General features: G+C 34.3%; 2 protein-coding genes and 1 long non-coding RNA gene across 5 annotated transcripts; 2 read left to right on the top strand and 1 right to left on the bottom strand.

Annotated features, from left to right (window-relative positions):
* Positions 1 to 52: 52 nt before the first annotated feature.
* Positions 53 to 1,957, bottom strand: LOC111777811. 3 transcript variants are annotated; one of them, XR_002812422.1, is made up of 3 exons: positions 1,822 to 1,957; positions 1,520 to 1,721; positions 53 to 282 (listed from the first exon to the last, which is right to left on the bottom strand). It is a non-coding gene; the product is annotated as an uncharacterized LOC111777811 (long non-coding RNA). The 3 variants fall into 3 exon arrangements; XR_002812433.1 differs by having other exon boundaries at positions 1,520 to 1,741; positions 1,854 to 1,944; XR_002812429.1 differs by having other exon boundaries at positions 1,520 to 1,741; positions 1,822 to 1,914.
* LOC111777734 (sugar transport protein 10-like) lies at positions 295 to 2,954 on the top strand. The gene is made up of 3 exons (XM_023657473.1): positions 295 to 1,308; positions 1,399 to 1,718; positions 1,839 to 2,954. The coding sequence occupies exons 1-3, from the start codon at positions 1,179 to 1,181 to the stop codon at positions 2,934 to 2,936; spliced, it is 1,548 nt and encodes a 515-aa protein (XP_023513241.1). The 5' UTR covers positions 295 to 1,178; the 3' UTR covers positions 2,937 to 2,954.
* A 3,592-nt stretch (positions 2,955 to 6,546) lies between these two features.
* Positions 6,547 to 11,061, top strand: LOC111805675 (potassium transporter 6-like). Its single transcript, XM_023690882.1, has 8 exons — positions 6,547 to 6,588; positions 6,701 to 7,193; positions 7,289 to 7,342; positions 8,109 to 8,369; positions 8,468 to 8,520; positions 9,344 to 9,467; positions 9,560 to 9,814; positions 9,891 to 11,061. Exons 1-8 carry the CDS (start codon positions 6,547 to 6,549, stop codon positions 10,958 to 10,960), a joined length of 2,352 nt encoding a protein of 783 aa, XP_023546650.1. The 3' UTR covers positions 10,961 to 11,061.
* The last annotated feature ends 3,578 nt before the right edge of the window (positions 11,062 to 14,639 follow it).

A 14,639-nucleotide genomic window follows, 5' to 3' on the forward strand; every position in this document is an offset into this window, starting at 1 on the left:
ATCTATTTTTTAGTTGATTCACTTGCATGCTCTTAAGACTCTATTGTATAACCAATATTTATAAATAAGAATATATTTAGAGCATGATTATGAGATTCATATACAATATATTTTATAACAATTATAGAGTGAATGGAATCTATAGGCATTTCCTAATAAACTCACATCATCAGGACTGATCCGCCAAGTTTTACCAGTTGAATCTGCATAATGTGATCATCGGGAAACATCCTCCAACTTGAAACATCTCCTCCCACCCTTCCTAGCAACTTGGGGATTTCCCTGTAAAAATATTCTTTTCAGGTTTAATTTTATTGAAGCTGAAAATGAAATGAAAAGAGTAACTCATGTATCTTATTGTCTCAAGAACACTATAAATATTTAACACAATTTAATCTAAAAACTGTCTCAAGTAATTTTACATCAACTTAGCTTAATTCTAAACTAAAACTAGTTATGTTTAGACCCATAAGTAATTTTAAAATTCTCTCAGGTCGTTGAAGGTCATGTAGTCATTTCCTATCATTTGAATCTAAAATGCATTACATATTATCATGAGGAAGTTAAAAAGAGGAGGACACAGAAAAAACTTCCATGGGGTTCCAGGATATCTTATTTAATTATCTGATTATCCCAATAACAGAAAATAAGCGAAAACTAGGGTTCATGATCCAAACGAATTGACACAAGAAGTAGTGGCTAATAGGGAGTTTTCTAAGGGAAAAAGTGGCGATCCCATAATTTTTGGATCATGGTTAACACAAAGAAGATTCAAAATCTAATTATGCTAAAAATAGAGTCCAATTTTGAAGGCCAGAAGCCATTAGAAACCTCTATATAAACACCCAGCTGAGGATTGGGAAAGACACAGCTCCGGGAAGAAGCTGCATAGGCCAGTTCTTTTCGGGGAATGACATAAGACAGGGGTTTACATTTTTTGTATTAGTTCTTTCTATTTTGTCTCAGTGGATTTGAGGATCTATCAGTTTCTCTTATATATATAAACTATTAAGGTATATATATATTTCTCTGAAAGATCCCCAAAAAATCCACTGGTGAAATCTTTTATCCTTTGAAAGAACTAATATAAAACTTATTTTATACAAAGATTATATCATTTATCTGTATTCTCAATCCCTTATATTTTATAGAAAAGAAAAAAATAAAAATAAAAATAAATGGCTGGAGGAGGAGTTGTTGTTCAGGGAGGAAGGAACTATGAGGGTGGAGTCACTCCTTTTGTCATGGTCACCTGTTTGGTGGCTGCCATGGGGGGTCTTCTCTTTGGTTATGATCTTGGAATTTCAGGTTTGTTTGCTTAATCTTTCTATTTCATTTATGGGTTTATGGAAGGATTTTGTTTCAACTTTTTGGTTTTGGGTTCTCGTTGGCTGGCAGGTGGGGTGACTTCAATGCCAAGTTTTTTGGCTCATTTTTTCCCATCAGTTGTGCTCAAGATGAAAAGTGCCCATGAAAGCGAGTATTGTAAATTTGACAGTGAACTCCTAACATTATTTACCTCTTCTCTTTACCTGGCTGCTCTGGTGGCATCCTTTGGTGCCTCGATCATCACCCGGAAATTTGGCCGAAAACCATCCATGTTTTTTGGAGGTCTTTCATTCTTGATTGGCTCCATCCTTAATGGTGTTGCCAATAGCATTGTGCTGCTCATCATTGGCCGTTTGCTGCTTGGTGTGGGTGTTGGATTTGCGAATCAGGTACTCATAAACAGACAAATGATCTATATGAAAATGAATCAATTTAATGCAGTATTTGCTCAGTTTGATTGATTGATTGATTGATTGAATGGCTATTTCTTACTGTTTTTTGGCGTGCAGTCTGTGCCAGTTTACCTTTCTGAAATGGCTCCAACCAAAATCAGAGGTGCTCTGAACATGGGCTTTCAAATGGCCATCACAATTGGCATTTTAGTGGCGAATCTTGTCAATGTCGGTACAGCCAAAATCGAAGGCGGATGGGGATGGAGAGTCTCACTGGCTCTCGCCGCAGTCCCCGCCGTGATGATGACCGTCGGAGCCATGTTCCTTCCCGATACTCCTAACTCCATTCTCGAAAGAGGATACAAAGAGGAGGCTAAGATTATGCTCCAGAAAGTTCGCGGTACTGAAAAAGTCGAAGAAGAGTTCAAAGACTTATTCCAGGCAAGTGAAGCGGCAAAGAAAGTAGATCATCCATGGAGCAACATAATGAAGCCACAATACAGACCTCAACTCGTGATGTGTGCTTTAATCCCCTTCTTCCAGCAACTCACCGGTATCAATGTTATCATGTTCTACGCTCCCGTTCTGTTCAAGACTCTCGGATTCGGCGACGACGCATCTCTAATCTCCGCCGTCATCAGTGGCGGCGTTAACGTCCTCGCAACCCTAGTTTCAATCTTCACAGTCGACAAATTCGGCCGAAGAATCCTCTTCCTCGAAGGCGGAGCACAGATGTTTGTCTGCCAAATCCTAGTCGGAAGTCTAATCGGCGTCAAATTCGGACTGAATGGAGAAGGAACCCTAACAAAACTGGACGCAAACCTGATTCTACTACTCGTGTGCGTATACGTCTCGGCATTCGCCTGGTCTTGGGGACCATTAGGTTGGTTGGTACCTAGCGAAATCTGCCCGCTCGAAATCCGATCAGCAGGACAATCAATCAACGTAGCAGTGAACATGTTCTTCACCTTCATCATCGCTCAGGTTTTCCTGTCGATGCTTTGCCACATGAAATTCGGACTGTTCTACTTCTTCGCAGGGTTTGTAGCGATAATGACGGTGTTCATCTACTTCTTCTTGCCGGAGACGAAGAATGTGCCGATTGAAGAGATGAACAGAGTGTGGAAGGCGCACTGGTTCTGGAGCAAGTACATCCCCGATGAGGTGGTGATCGGCGGCCATATCCAAGACGAAAAGCACTGCGGTGGTGTATGAAGAAATGGATAAAAAAAAACAAATGCGACAATGCGAACTGGAGAAACCCAAGCCTTGTAAAAATTTCTTTATAATCTTCAAGCCCTCACGTACTTTATTCATGTTTCTATTTCTTGAGGCGCTTGTTTTTCTCCATGTACATTTTCAACTTTATTACATAATAAATATTTATTTATTCCCTTTTTCTTTTCCATAATATGCACCTTTTTTTAATTACCTCGTTTAAAATCGTTTCTAAACAATTGTGAGCCTCAAAGGTGTAGTCGAGAGGTTCTTTGAGAGCTTCATAAGCCTGAGGGGAGGCTTAGAGTGTACTTTCTTCACGGGAGAGGATTGTTGAGGATCATTGGGAGAGAGTCCCACATTAGATTGTTTATTTAAAATATTATAAAACCTTCCCTTTATGAAAAATCTCAATTAATAAATAAATAAAAACAGAAAAAAAAAATAAGGGGTCATTATCAATATTGGTTGAAATAAAAAAGTTTATAATATCTTGATTGTGATTTTTTTATTTTCTATAAATTCGATTTTTTTTTATATAAAAAAATTATTTTAAAAATCAAATTGCGAGACATGTGGCCTAACTAATTATGATTTATTTTTTATTTAATTAATTATTCCAATAGTTTCCAAAATTTTACTAAATATTATTAAACTTTTAATTTAATCCATTTAATTTTTAAAATTAAAAAAATAAAACCGACTTTAAACTTTTATATTTATAAGTTATTAAATTAATAAAAATAGATATTTATATAATTTGTTAATTTGGGAGAAATGTGAATCTTTAACAAACTTCTATCCACTCTTATTCTCATGTCAAAAAGCAATATTTTTTTAATTAAAAATATCATATAATTATTTTCTTAATTTTTTTAAAATATCAAATTTACTTNTTTTTTTTTTTTTTTTTTTTTTTTTTTTTTTTTTTTTTTTTTTTTTTTTTTTTTTTTTTTTTTTTTTTTTTTGCATTAGAGAGGTAAAATGTAACCGTCACTTCTACTCCTAATAAATATGGTTCGTTTTAGTCTCATACATATCACTGTTAGATGTTAGAGAGAAGTTTTCACGTATTTATAATGATTTGTTTTCTTCTCAAACAGATATGAGATCTGAGCAACTGTGAAAATGAAACATTTCTCGGTGTGGAAACCTCTCCCTTACATGTGTATTTTGAGACTGATGTCGATATATAACGAGACAAAGTGGACAATATCCATTCACTGTTACATGAAATATCTAATAGAGAAAACATTATTCTAATATTACATATTATATTTTTTTAGGCCAAACCAAAATTAAATTGATACTAGACTTTGCTTTAAAACATATAATATTATATCATTTTGAAAGTATAATAAGTTATTTAAAATATCTCATTGGTGGTTGCTTTTTAGAGAAAAAAACCATGAATAACTAATTAAAGGTGTTTGGAGACTACANTTTTTTTTTTTTTTTTTTTTTTTTTTTTTTTTATATATATATAGATTAAATGTGATCCTTGACAGTTTAATATTGGTTAAGCTGCCAATTTGAACTGATTAAAATATAATATTATAATAAAAAATTTATAAATAAGTATGAAATTATTCACTAAACTATGGTCGAGTGGGTTGATGTGTTTTTTTTTATTTATTATAATGAATAATTTTTTAAAAATATTAATAACATTAATATGAATAGGCATGATATATGACACCTAATGCTAACTCAATTTAAGTGGTTTGTTTGGTAGGCCAAATTCTCAGAATTTGTTGAATGTGTGTCATATATTATGTGACCTAAATTGTAAAAAATGTGAAAATAATTTTTTTTTTTTTTATGTTTATTTTATTAAAATTGAAATGCAATAAATTTTAATAAATATAGTATTTGTTGTGAGATCACACGGGAGAAGAAAACAAAATATTTTTTTTTTGTAAGGACAGGAAAACCTCTCCCTAACAAACATACAGTTGACAACATGTAGGGATAGTGGAGTTCTGCTATTACAAATGGTATTAGAGTCCAATACTGAGTAGTATGCGAAGACAATGAGCCTTTAAGGGGTGGATTGTGAGATCATCGGTTGGACAAATGGTATTAGAGCCAGACAATGAGCGGTATACTAGTGAGGATGCCCTTGTGGGGTGAGTTGTGAGATTCCAGATGGGTTGGAGAAAGGAACGAAACAATTTTTGTAAGAATGTGGAAACCTAAACAATATGGTCTAATGCCAGAGTTTTAGATTATAAACTCAATTTATTTGCCAATTCAAATTTTTTATTTCAGATTTCCTGCCAAATTAGCAAATTTGTATGTTTTTTTTTTTTTTTGCTCTCAAATTAATTTTGATCATTAAAAAAAGAAAATCAAAGGGAATGGATTTCTTCCCCAAAAATGAGGTTTCATAGCAAAAATCCAAAACTGAATGGGTTTTTTGCTTGAAAGGGATTCCATAAAACATGGATGCATCCATATTTCGCTTTGTTCGTTCATATAAATTCAACCAAATTTCCCCAACTTGAGCAAAACTCAAGAACTGATCACATTTTCTTACAATTCTTCTCCATAACATATATTCAAGTCATGAATCTGCTCTGTTTGTAACCCTTCAGTCAAAATTTTAAATCTATTTTCATTGAAATCTGAACTGTTCTTCCCGTGGAGAGGATGAATATCCACGCAGTCTCAATCGGTGGTTGGGAATTTGGCTTGGTCGTGTGCAGCGTTTTCATGTCAGTTGCGTCATGATCACGATGAGTCAACTATCCCCAAATTCACTGAGTTTAATTTCTCTGGTCAACAAGCGGGACTTATTGCAAATTTTGAATGGCATCTGTTCTCCAAAATCAGACAAAAAGGAATGTACTCCTAATTCTTCATCTTCTTCTTCGCAAATTCTGCAGAGCAGCGTTGAAGAATAGAGGTTTCTTCTTCCATTTTCAGCCATTTTTGCCTCTTTGAACTCTTTAGCTCTGAAAATCTCAAGTGGGTGTTGATGCTTTACACTGCAAATTTCATTTTCTTACATAAAGTGAAGTTTAGGATTAACCCCAGAAGCTTCTTCTCTTGATTTCCTCATTTCTCAGTCCCTTTCTGAATGATTATGAAAAATATTCTCTCTGATTTTCAAAGGGTTTTTTTTTTATTTCTCCTTCTTGGTGTGGCTTTTGGTGTTCGTTCTTTCCATACATCCCTTTCCTTCTCTCATCACACACTAACAGGGAGACACGTATATTTAAAATATTTGTGTTTGTGTATTTCTCGTTTTGTTTGCAAAGACTTTTGGGTTGTTACTTGTTAGCATATTCACGTATTTGCTCCAAACTACCAAAGGGTGTTTTGCATTTTCGTTTTGATTGAGTTTTGTTGAATTTGTTTAATTAAAAAATGGGTTTCTTGAGTAACTGGCATTCTTAAGCAACTCATCGTGGATCTGCGAAGTCGTCGTATTTGAATAATAAAACTCCCTTTTCTCTTGATATGGGATTTTAATATACTTTTATTTCTCAATCCGTCTTCTTCGTTGCCTCTAAAAGCGGTCTGTGGGCGGTGTCTTGAAGAGATTTGAGTTTGGAGTAGAAAATGGTTCTGTTCATCTTTTGAAAACTTGACCCTTTTGATTATGGATCTGGAAAGTGGGGTTCGTAGTGAAAAGAATGCCAAGGTAAGTCCAATACATTCTGTAGCATGCATTTAACTTCGAGCCCTTAATTTCCATCTCTCTTTTGAGCGATTTCGCTTAAAACCCATGTCGATTTCACTGTTTTCGTTTCTAGAAAGAGTCATGGAAGGCGGTTTTGATGATGGCTTATCAGAGTCTTGGGGTTGTCTATGGCGAGTTGGGTACTTCGCCTCTGTATGTCTATAAGAACACTTTTGCAGAAGAAGATATCGGTCATTCGAAGAGCAACGATGAGATTTATGGCGTTTTGTCCTTTGTTTTTTGGACGCTCACCATTGTTCCTTTGCTCAAGTACATATTTATCGTTCTTAAAGCCGATGATAATGGCGAGGGAGGGACATTTGCTCTGTATTCGTTACTATGTCGACATGCCAGAGTTAACGCATTACCCAATACCCAGTTGGCTGATTCTGAACTCACTGATTTCAAGATGGATGTTCTTGGTCCGCAATCTCAAGAAAGTTTTGGATTCAAACTCAAATCTGCCTTAGAAAAGCGTCAGGTTCTGCAAAAATTCTTGCTCGTTCTTGCTTTAATTGGGGCTTGCATGGTGATAGGAGATGGCATCTTAACACCAGCTATTTCTGGTAATCCTTGCTAACTTTTATATCATTGTTTCAATTTCTGTTTTGATTTGGATGTTTGTTCATCATTCATTTCTTGATTTAACTTCCCCTGTCAGTTCTTTCTGCGGTTTCTGGGCTCGAGCATACCATGAAGATAGAGCATCACCAATGTAAGAATCTACACTTGTTCATTTTTCATTGGAATTTGGCTTGTTTGTGTTCTGAGGACTGGAAGTAGAAAATTTCCAGTGTTTTCCAGTGGAGGAGGAGGAGGGAGGTTAAAGTAAGAAGTGAATTGCCATGAACTTAAATCTACCCATTGTTGTCCAAACTTTTAGCTGTTGTTTAGAAATGTTCTTTTGAGCTTTCAACTTCACTTGTCTTCATATGAATGAGAGGTCACTGTCGATTGCTATCAATCATCATGAACAGTTGTCAACAATACTGATTGCTATGCTGTACTTGGAAGACCCTCATCAAGTCTCATCCCAAGTTGCTATCTATTGCATTGAATTGTAAATTGTTTAGATAGGACATAGCATGCCACTACTTATATGACTGTGGGAGGGTAGTGTTTGAGAAGGGGGAGACTGTGGAGGAGGAAGAAGTGAGGAAAATGACTTAAATGATGAATAATTTTGAACAGCTGTGTAGGAATAAGGTTGAAAATCAAGTGCGGGTGAGCGGGACGGTAGCTATTTGACCTCTCCCATTTTCTTGGAGGAGTTCTTGGCTTTTTTGATGTGGTTGTGGAAGACTTTCATGGTAGATTTGGTATAAAATAAGATAGGCTGTTGAACTTTGCTTGACTATATTTTGTTAGTTCTTGTTCAACCAGTACCCCGACCCATCGATTTGTTCTTCCAGTTTTGCATTCTGCTGTAAACTTTTGGAGTCTGTAGGAGTAGTCTCTCATGAAAAATGATGTTCCTGCAGATATAATAATCCCGATTTCATGCACCGTACTGATAGGCTTGTTTGCTCTTCAACACTACGGCACGCACAGGATTGGCTTCTTGTTTGCTCCAATAGTGACAGTGTGGCTATTCTGTATCAGTGCCATTGGCTTGTACAATATTATTCACTGGAATCCCAGTGTTTATAGAGCAATTTCTCCTACTTACATGTTTCGATTTCTTAAGAAAACACAAAAGGGAGGCTGGATGTCACTTGGTGGAATTATGCTGTGCATTACTGGTAAATGACATGCATTTGGTTTGGTTTGGTTTATCATCTCATGAAATTTCAAGCAAAGTCGGTCACTTATTAATCGGGATATATGTTAATACTTCCAGGTTCGGAGGCAATGTTCGCTGACCTTGGCCATTTTTCACAGTTGTCAATTAAGGTACAATCTAAATTTTAAAAGACAATTCTTTCGGATAGTATGTCTTTCGATTAGAGGGTCTATAGGAGGATGTCTTGCCACCATTCATGTTTAAGACTTCGATGGGATATTGTTGTAGCTCATGTTTATCTCTGCTATGCCTCCTTGTTTCACCGCTGCATATCCAAAGACTTGTAGGTCATCTTGGTTAGCATGTCTGTTTACAAGGCAAATATGATTAACTTTCTCCAAATTCCTTCGCAAATGTATTTGTTATGAATCCCATGAGATCCCACATCGGTTGGAGAGGCGAACGAAGCATTCGTTATAAGAGTGTAGAAACCTCTCCCTAGCAAACGTGTTTTAAAAACTTGAGGGGAAGCCCGAAAGGGAAAGTCCAAAGAGGACATTTGTTAGTGGTAGGCTTGGGCTGTTACAAATGGTATCAGAGCCAGACATCGAGCGGTGTGCCAGCAAGGGCGCTCGGCTCCCAAGGAAGGTGGATTGTGAGATCCCACGTCGGTTGGAGAGAGGAACGAAACATTCATTATAAGGATGTAGAAACCTCTCCCTAGCATACACGTTTTAAAAACCTTGAGGGGAAGCCTAAAAAGGACAATATCTCCAAGCAGTGAGCTTGGGCTGTGGTTTTGCGTGGTATATGTATCATCTACTAACAGCTTCTATAGTACCCTGCATATTTGAAAATTGATGTTTGACACGGATTTTGCGAGAATTTATGCTTACTGAAGTTAGGTATAATGTCGGTAATCATAATGTTTGTTTTCTGGTTTTCTGAAGTGTTCCTTGTTCATTGTTCTGTTTTGTCCAAAAACTTTTGCAGATTGCTTTCTCTTTTATGGTTTATCCGTCTCTCCTCCTAGCATACATGGGGCAAGCTGCCTATCTTTCTCAAAATTATACCTCTCCATCCGACCATCGAATCGGGTTTTATGTATCTGTACCTGGTAGGCCTTAAGATCGGTTTCCACATAAAGTTTGTCGGATGTACTCGAGATTTGAAAATGATTGGTGATTGAATGTCGTTTTCTATTTTCAGAGAAATTGAGGTGGCCTGTCCTTATAATTGCTGTGCTTGCTGCTGTAGTAGGAAGTCAGGCTATAATCACCGGAACTTTCTCGATTATAAAGCAGTGCTCTGCTTTGGGTTGCTTTCCTCGAGTCAAAATCGTCCATACGTCCTCTAAAGTTCACGGTCAAATCTATATCCCGGAGATTAATTGGATTTTGATGCTGTTGTGCTTGGCTGTTACCATAAGCTTCAGAGACACAAAGCGCTTGGGTCATGCCTCAGGTATGCTTCTGTTCATTGCACATAATTTTCGGTTTCTCTCTGAACTAAAACACTTATTTTTAAACGTCGTCGACAGGTTTGGCAGTGATCACTGTCATGCTCGTTACTACGTGCTTAATGTCTCTTGTTATTGTCCTGTGTTGGCATCGAAGTGTATTTCTTGCCATAGGCTTCATCTTCTTCTTTGGGACCATTGAATCTCTGTACTTCTCAGCTTCTCTGATCAAATTTCTTGAAGGAGCGTGGGTTCCCATTGCAATTTCTCTTGTATTAATGATTGTTATGTATGTCTGGCACTATGGTACTCTAAAGAAGTTTGAATCTGACATTCAAAACAAGGTTTCTATTAACTGGCTACTTGGTTTGGGCCCGAGCCTCGGCATTGTAAGAGTCCGTGGGATCGGTGTCATTCAGACAGAGCTTGTGTCGGGAATCCCGGGTATCTTCACCCACTTCGTCACCAACATTCCTGCCTTCCATCAAGTACTTGTTTTCCTTTGCATCAAATATGTCCCAGTGCCACATGTTAGAGCAGAGGAACGGTTCCTAATTGGTCGTATTGGTACGAGTGAATATAGACTGTATAGGTGCATTGTGCGATATGGGTATCGAGACGTTCATAAAGACGACGTAGAGTTTGAGAATGATCTTATATGCAGCATAGCAGAGTTCATAAGATCAGGGAGTGCAGAATGTAGTGATTCAAGACAGTGCTTTGATAACCATAGTGAAAAGATGACAGTCGTCGGGACATCGTCTACCTCCGAAGATAGAGTTCAGATGGCCAAGACAATCATGGATGAAAGCTCTGAAGATCTGTACAGAGCTTCAGACACAAGGGAAATAAGATCACCAGCTCCAGTTCAGTTGAGAAAACGAGTGCGCTTCATTGTACCAGAGAGCCCGAAAATCGACACGGATACAAGGGAAGAACTACAAGAACTAATGGAAGCAAGAGAAGTAGGAGTGGCTTACATATTAGGACGGTCACACATGAAAGCGAAACAAGGATCGAGCACAGTGAAAAGAGTAATGATCGATTTCATTTACGAGTTCTTGAGGAAGAACAGCAGAGAAGCTGACTACCCTGTAGGTTTATCACACTCTTCATCAGCCCTTGAAGTGGGTATGATGTATTTGGTTTAGTTTTTACCATACTACATGATTTCTATGTAGATAGATATGGGTATAGAAAGCTGTAATATCTGTAAAATAATGAAATAATCACAAAATAAATAAATAAAATTTGAAAAAAAAAAAAAAAAACACTAGAAATTTCTAGTGTGAATTTGAGAGAAAAAGTGTAACTTTTTGCGCGGTTGTCCCGTTCTTGTTTCGGTCTCTAGCACCTATTTCAATTTTCATCTTTGTAGTGAATTTACGAGATTGATTTTTTTTTTCTTTTTTTAAATGGAAATTAACCTCGATTTAAAAATTGTGAAACGTGTTCAAAGGATATGGATGAATCTCAAGTGGGTAGGTTCGGAAGAAACAAAACACGTGGTTTATTATTATTATTATTATTATTATTATTATTATTATTATTATTATTATTGGGATGGTTGATAGTAATGAAACAATTAATTTGACTTGATAAATTAATTTCCTCGTGGTTTTCACTAATAGATTCTTTATTTGACTTTGTTGCTTAGTCACCATTCGGAATGTCAATTAGACATCCTAACAGCTAAGTTAGGTGTGATTTTAGGACTTTATAATTTAAGGCAAATTTAGCACCAACAAATTATTCTCACTTTTATTTTTATTTTATTTTTTTAAAAAAATTTCTATATCATTACATAATTATAAAGAGATATTAATTAATAGGGCTACAAATCGGTGGTTCTAATGTCTCTGTATAAATAATCAATAGTGGATTTTTTTATAAAAATTTATGTTTTTTTTTTTTTTTTTTTTTTAAATATCAATTATTATCGAACTAAACGTACACTTAATTTTATTTAGTTTCATTTTAGTGAAAGCACCGCCAACATGGACTATCCTTACACGAAGGTAAATACTATTTAAATTATTAGTCAACGTGACAAATGTACATACTTTCACTTGATCACCTCCACATTCTAATCATATTCATATACAAAATTCATTATATATTAGTCAACATTATACAAAAAAAAATTAAAAATAATAGTCAAATTATAAGTTTAATCTATATATATATATATATATATATATATATATATAACCTTTCAATTTGGTATTGAAATGTCAAATAATCAAGAGGCTTACTTGACTGGACCTAGAAACAAAACAGGAACTACTGAAATAAAATAATATTATTAAAATTATTGCAAGAAAATAAACTAAATGTTCAAAACCCCCCAATGATTTTTTAAAGAGGTTTAAAAATGTAATTTTACAATTTAAAAAAATAGAAAATTATTATTTAGATTCTCGTAAAAATGAAATAAAATTGTTGCGTAAAGAAAAATAAAGATATATATATAATATCTATTTTGATATGAGATATTTGGAAAAAAATAATAATAATAATAAAATAAACAGGAGGAAGGGGAGAATCTGGATACCGAAGGCGTGAAAGATACGTTTGGAACATTCCACAGAGGCGTGGGGACCACAAGGAACCACAGTTTTATTTATTTATTTATTTTTATTTTATTATTTAAAATTAGAAATTAGAAATTAGAATAGTGAGTTGGTTTAAGTCCAACCCAACCGTCTCTCAGTATTCCCGTAAAACGCGGCAAATGGATAAACTCGACCACATTTTCAATTTTTTTTTTTTTTTAAAAGATAATAATAAAAGTGGGCCCCGCCACTACTTTCTCACGTGGACTACACGTGTCCACTTGTGGTCCATTTTACCCTAAACCCTTCGATATGGACCCCCCCTCCTCTCCCTCCGTCCCNAAAAAAAAAAAAAAAAAAAAAAAAAAAAAAAAAAAAAAAAAAAAAAAAAAAAAAAAAACACGTAATTAAACTCCCCAGACACACAATTTTTATTATTATTTTAAATGAAAAAGAAAAAAAAGCCTGTTAGGGCTTATCGAACGAAGGTGCCTATAATTTCCCTGCCCGGCTGATGTTATCCTTCTGTAGCTTCCTCAAACTTCGTAAGCATAAAAAGGCATTTACTTCCACTTATTTACCAAACTGCCACTCTCCATTTTTATCCTTATAATTTTATTAAACGCCCATCTTATTATAATGTCAACAATTTCCTTTATTTTAAATATAAATGTTATAAATTATTAAGTTAAAACTATTATAAAAAAAAAATAATTTATTTTGTTGCACAGAGCCTTGCGTTTTCCAGTTGTCTTTGTAAATACCACAACTCATAGATGCCACTTTTAAATTCTTACCCTTCTTATCCTCGTGTTATTTTACTCAATTACCCTCCTCTTTTCATTTCAATAATATCCCCCAAATCTTATTGCTATCCCAGCTATTATGACTAAGCTCGTGATAAGCTTGTATCGTAGCTGTCATAATCACGAGAAACATCATGAGTGTATAAGTGAAGAATATTATCTACGGATAAAAAATTGTGAGTCTTAAAAGTGTAGCCATAGTGATCTAAATGTTCGTAAAAAAGATAAATATAGTTTCTGATGAGCTTTTGTGTTTGAAGCTATGAAAAGTCGGTTATGGTTCAGCATGCGGATGTGGCTAATATGGAACAAATCTCTGTAATGATTTCTACATTTCACTCGATTTTTCTTTTAAGCAAAGATAATCTTTAAATTAATTATATTATTTTTAAAATTCACAAAAGTAGATAATTAGTTAATTATAATGTCAATACCTTTACAATATAAATATATATTTAACTTTTTGTTATTGGGACAATGCCACGTATTCATGATTCCTTACCATCTAATATTTTATATATTTAATTTTTTTTTATGGTATTACTTAAAAGCTTAAGTACATTATATTGTCTCATTTATTAGAATTTTCTTGATGTCCAATGGAATCGCTTCAAATAAAAGATTATTTATAACAATTATTATATTCATTTTATTTTTTCCAGTCAATTATCTTTTAAAATTATTGTATAATTAATTTTTTAAAAAAGTTATTTTTATTATGAAAAAGTTTAACGGTATTATTACATTTTTAAAAGTTAAATAATATTTTTAAGATAAAAGTGAGATTTAAAGGTGTTTGAAATATTGATATAATAGTTATTATTATTTTTTTATTGGGGGAAGTAAAGCAGCTAAGTGGTGGCCTAACACAAGCTTATCAAGTTTGACCTAAATATCACTTATTATTATATGGGTTTTTATTAAAATTAAAAATAATTAAAAAGGTTGTGGAAATATACTATTGGAAGATAATAATGTTTTTTTAAATAATAATTTAACACCTATACGGCTCCCATTGGCCCCTACCACCAAAAAAAAAATTAAAAATTAAAACTTAAAAAATTAAAAAAGAAAAAGAAATAGGAAGACCCGCCGCCCACTCACATTTCTCATTTTCCCATTTACTTTTTTTTTTTTTAGCGTATATAGTTAAATAAAAGAAATTAAAATTAATTTTTTTTAAAAATAATAATATTGTGAATATTTTCAGGAAATTAATTATAATTTTGAGAGAGAAATGGAAATAATTAGTATTCATTAATGAGGGCAATAAAAAATGAGAATGCGTTTCATACCTTTTAAAGTTTGAAATTCTTTTTTTTTTTTTAAATTAAAAAAAAGTGGATATTATCTTATGGAAAAGGAATAAGATAATAATGGAGAAAAAGGGTGGGGGAGGGGTAATAGGGTAATTTGGCAAGGAGAGTTGAAAATCTTCGCAATCCAATCCGATTGCTCCCACTCGGAAA

Source organism: Cucurbita pepo, chromosome LG01, assembly GCF_002806865.2.
Source record: "Cucurbita pepo subsp. pepo cultivar mu-cu-16 chromosome LG01, ASM280686v2, whole genome shotgun sequence".
NCBI classification, from domain to species: Eukaryota; Viridiplantae; Streptophyta; class Magnoliopsida; order Cucurbitales; family Cucurbitaceae; genus Cucurbita; species Cucurbita pepo.

Excerpts from the sequence above, each read along its gene's own strand:
- LOC111777734 (XM_023657473.1), top strand. The coding sequence starts at position 1,179 with ATGGCTGGAGGAGGAGTTGTTGTTCAGGGAGGAAGGAACTATGAGGGT. Across the intron at positions 1,309-1,398 it reads TTATGATCTTGGAATTTCAG|GTGGGGTGACTTCAATGCCA; the intron begins GTTTGTTTGCTT and ends GTTGGCTGGCAG. Across the intron at positions 1,719-1,838 it reads GTGTTGGATTTGCGAATCAG|TCTGTGCCAGTTTACCTTTC; the intron begins GTACTCATAAAC and ends TTTGGCGTGCAG.
- LOC111805675 (XM_023690882.1), top strand. The coding sequence starts at position 6,547 with ATGGATCTGGAAAGTGGGGTTCGTAGTGAAAAGAATGCCAAG. Across the intron at positions 7,194-7,288 it reads CTTAACACCAGCTATTTCTG|TTCTTTCTGCGGTTTCTGGG; the intron begins GTAATCCTTGCT and ends TTCCCCTGTCAG. Across the intron at positions 7,343-8,108 it reads GAAGATAGAGCATCACCAAT|ATATAATAATCCCGATTTCA; the intron begins GTAAGAATCTAC and ends ATGTTCCTGCAG.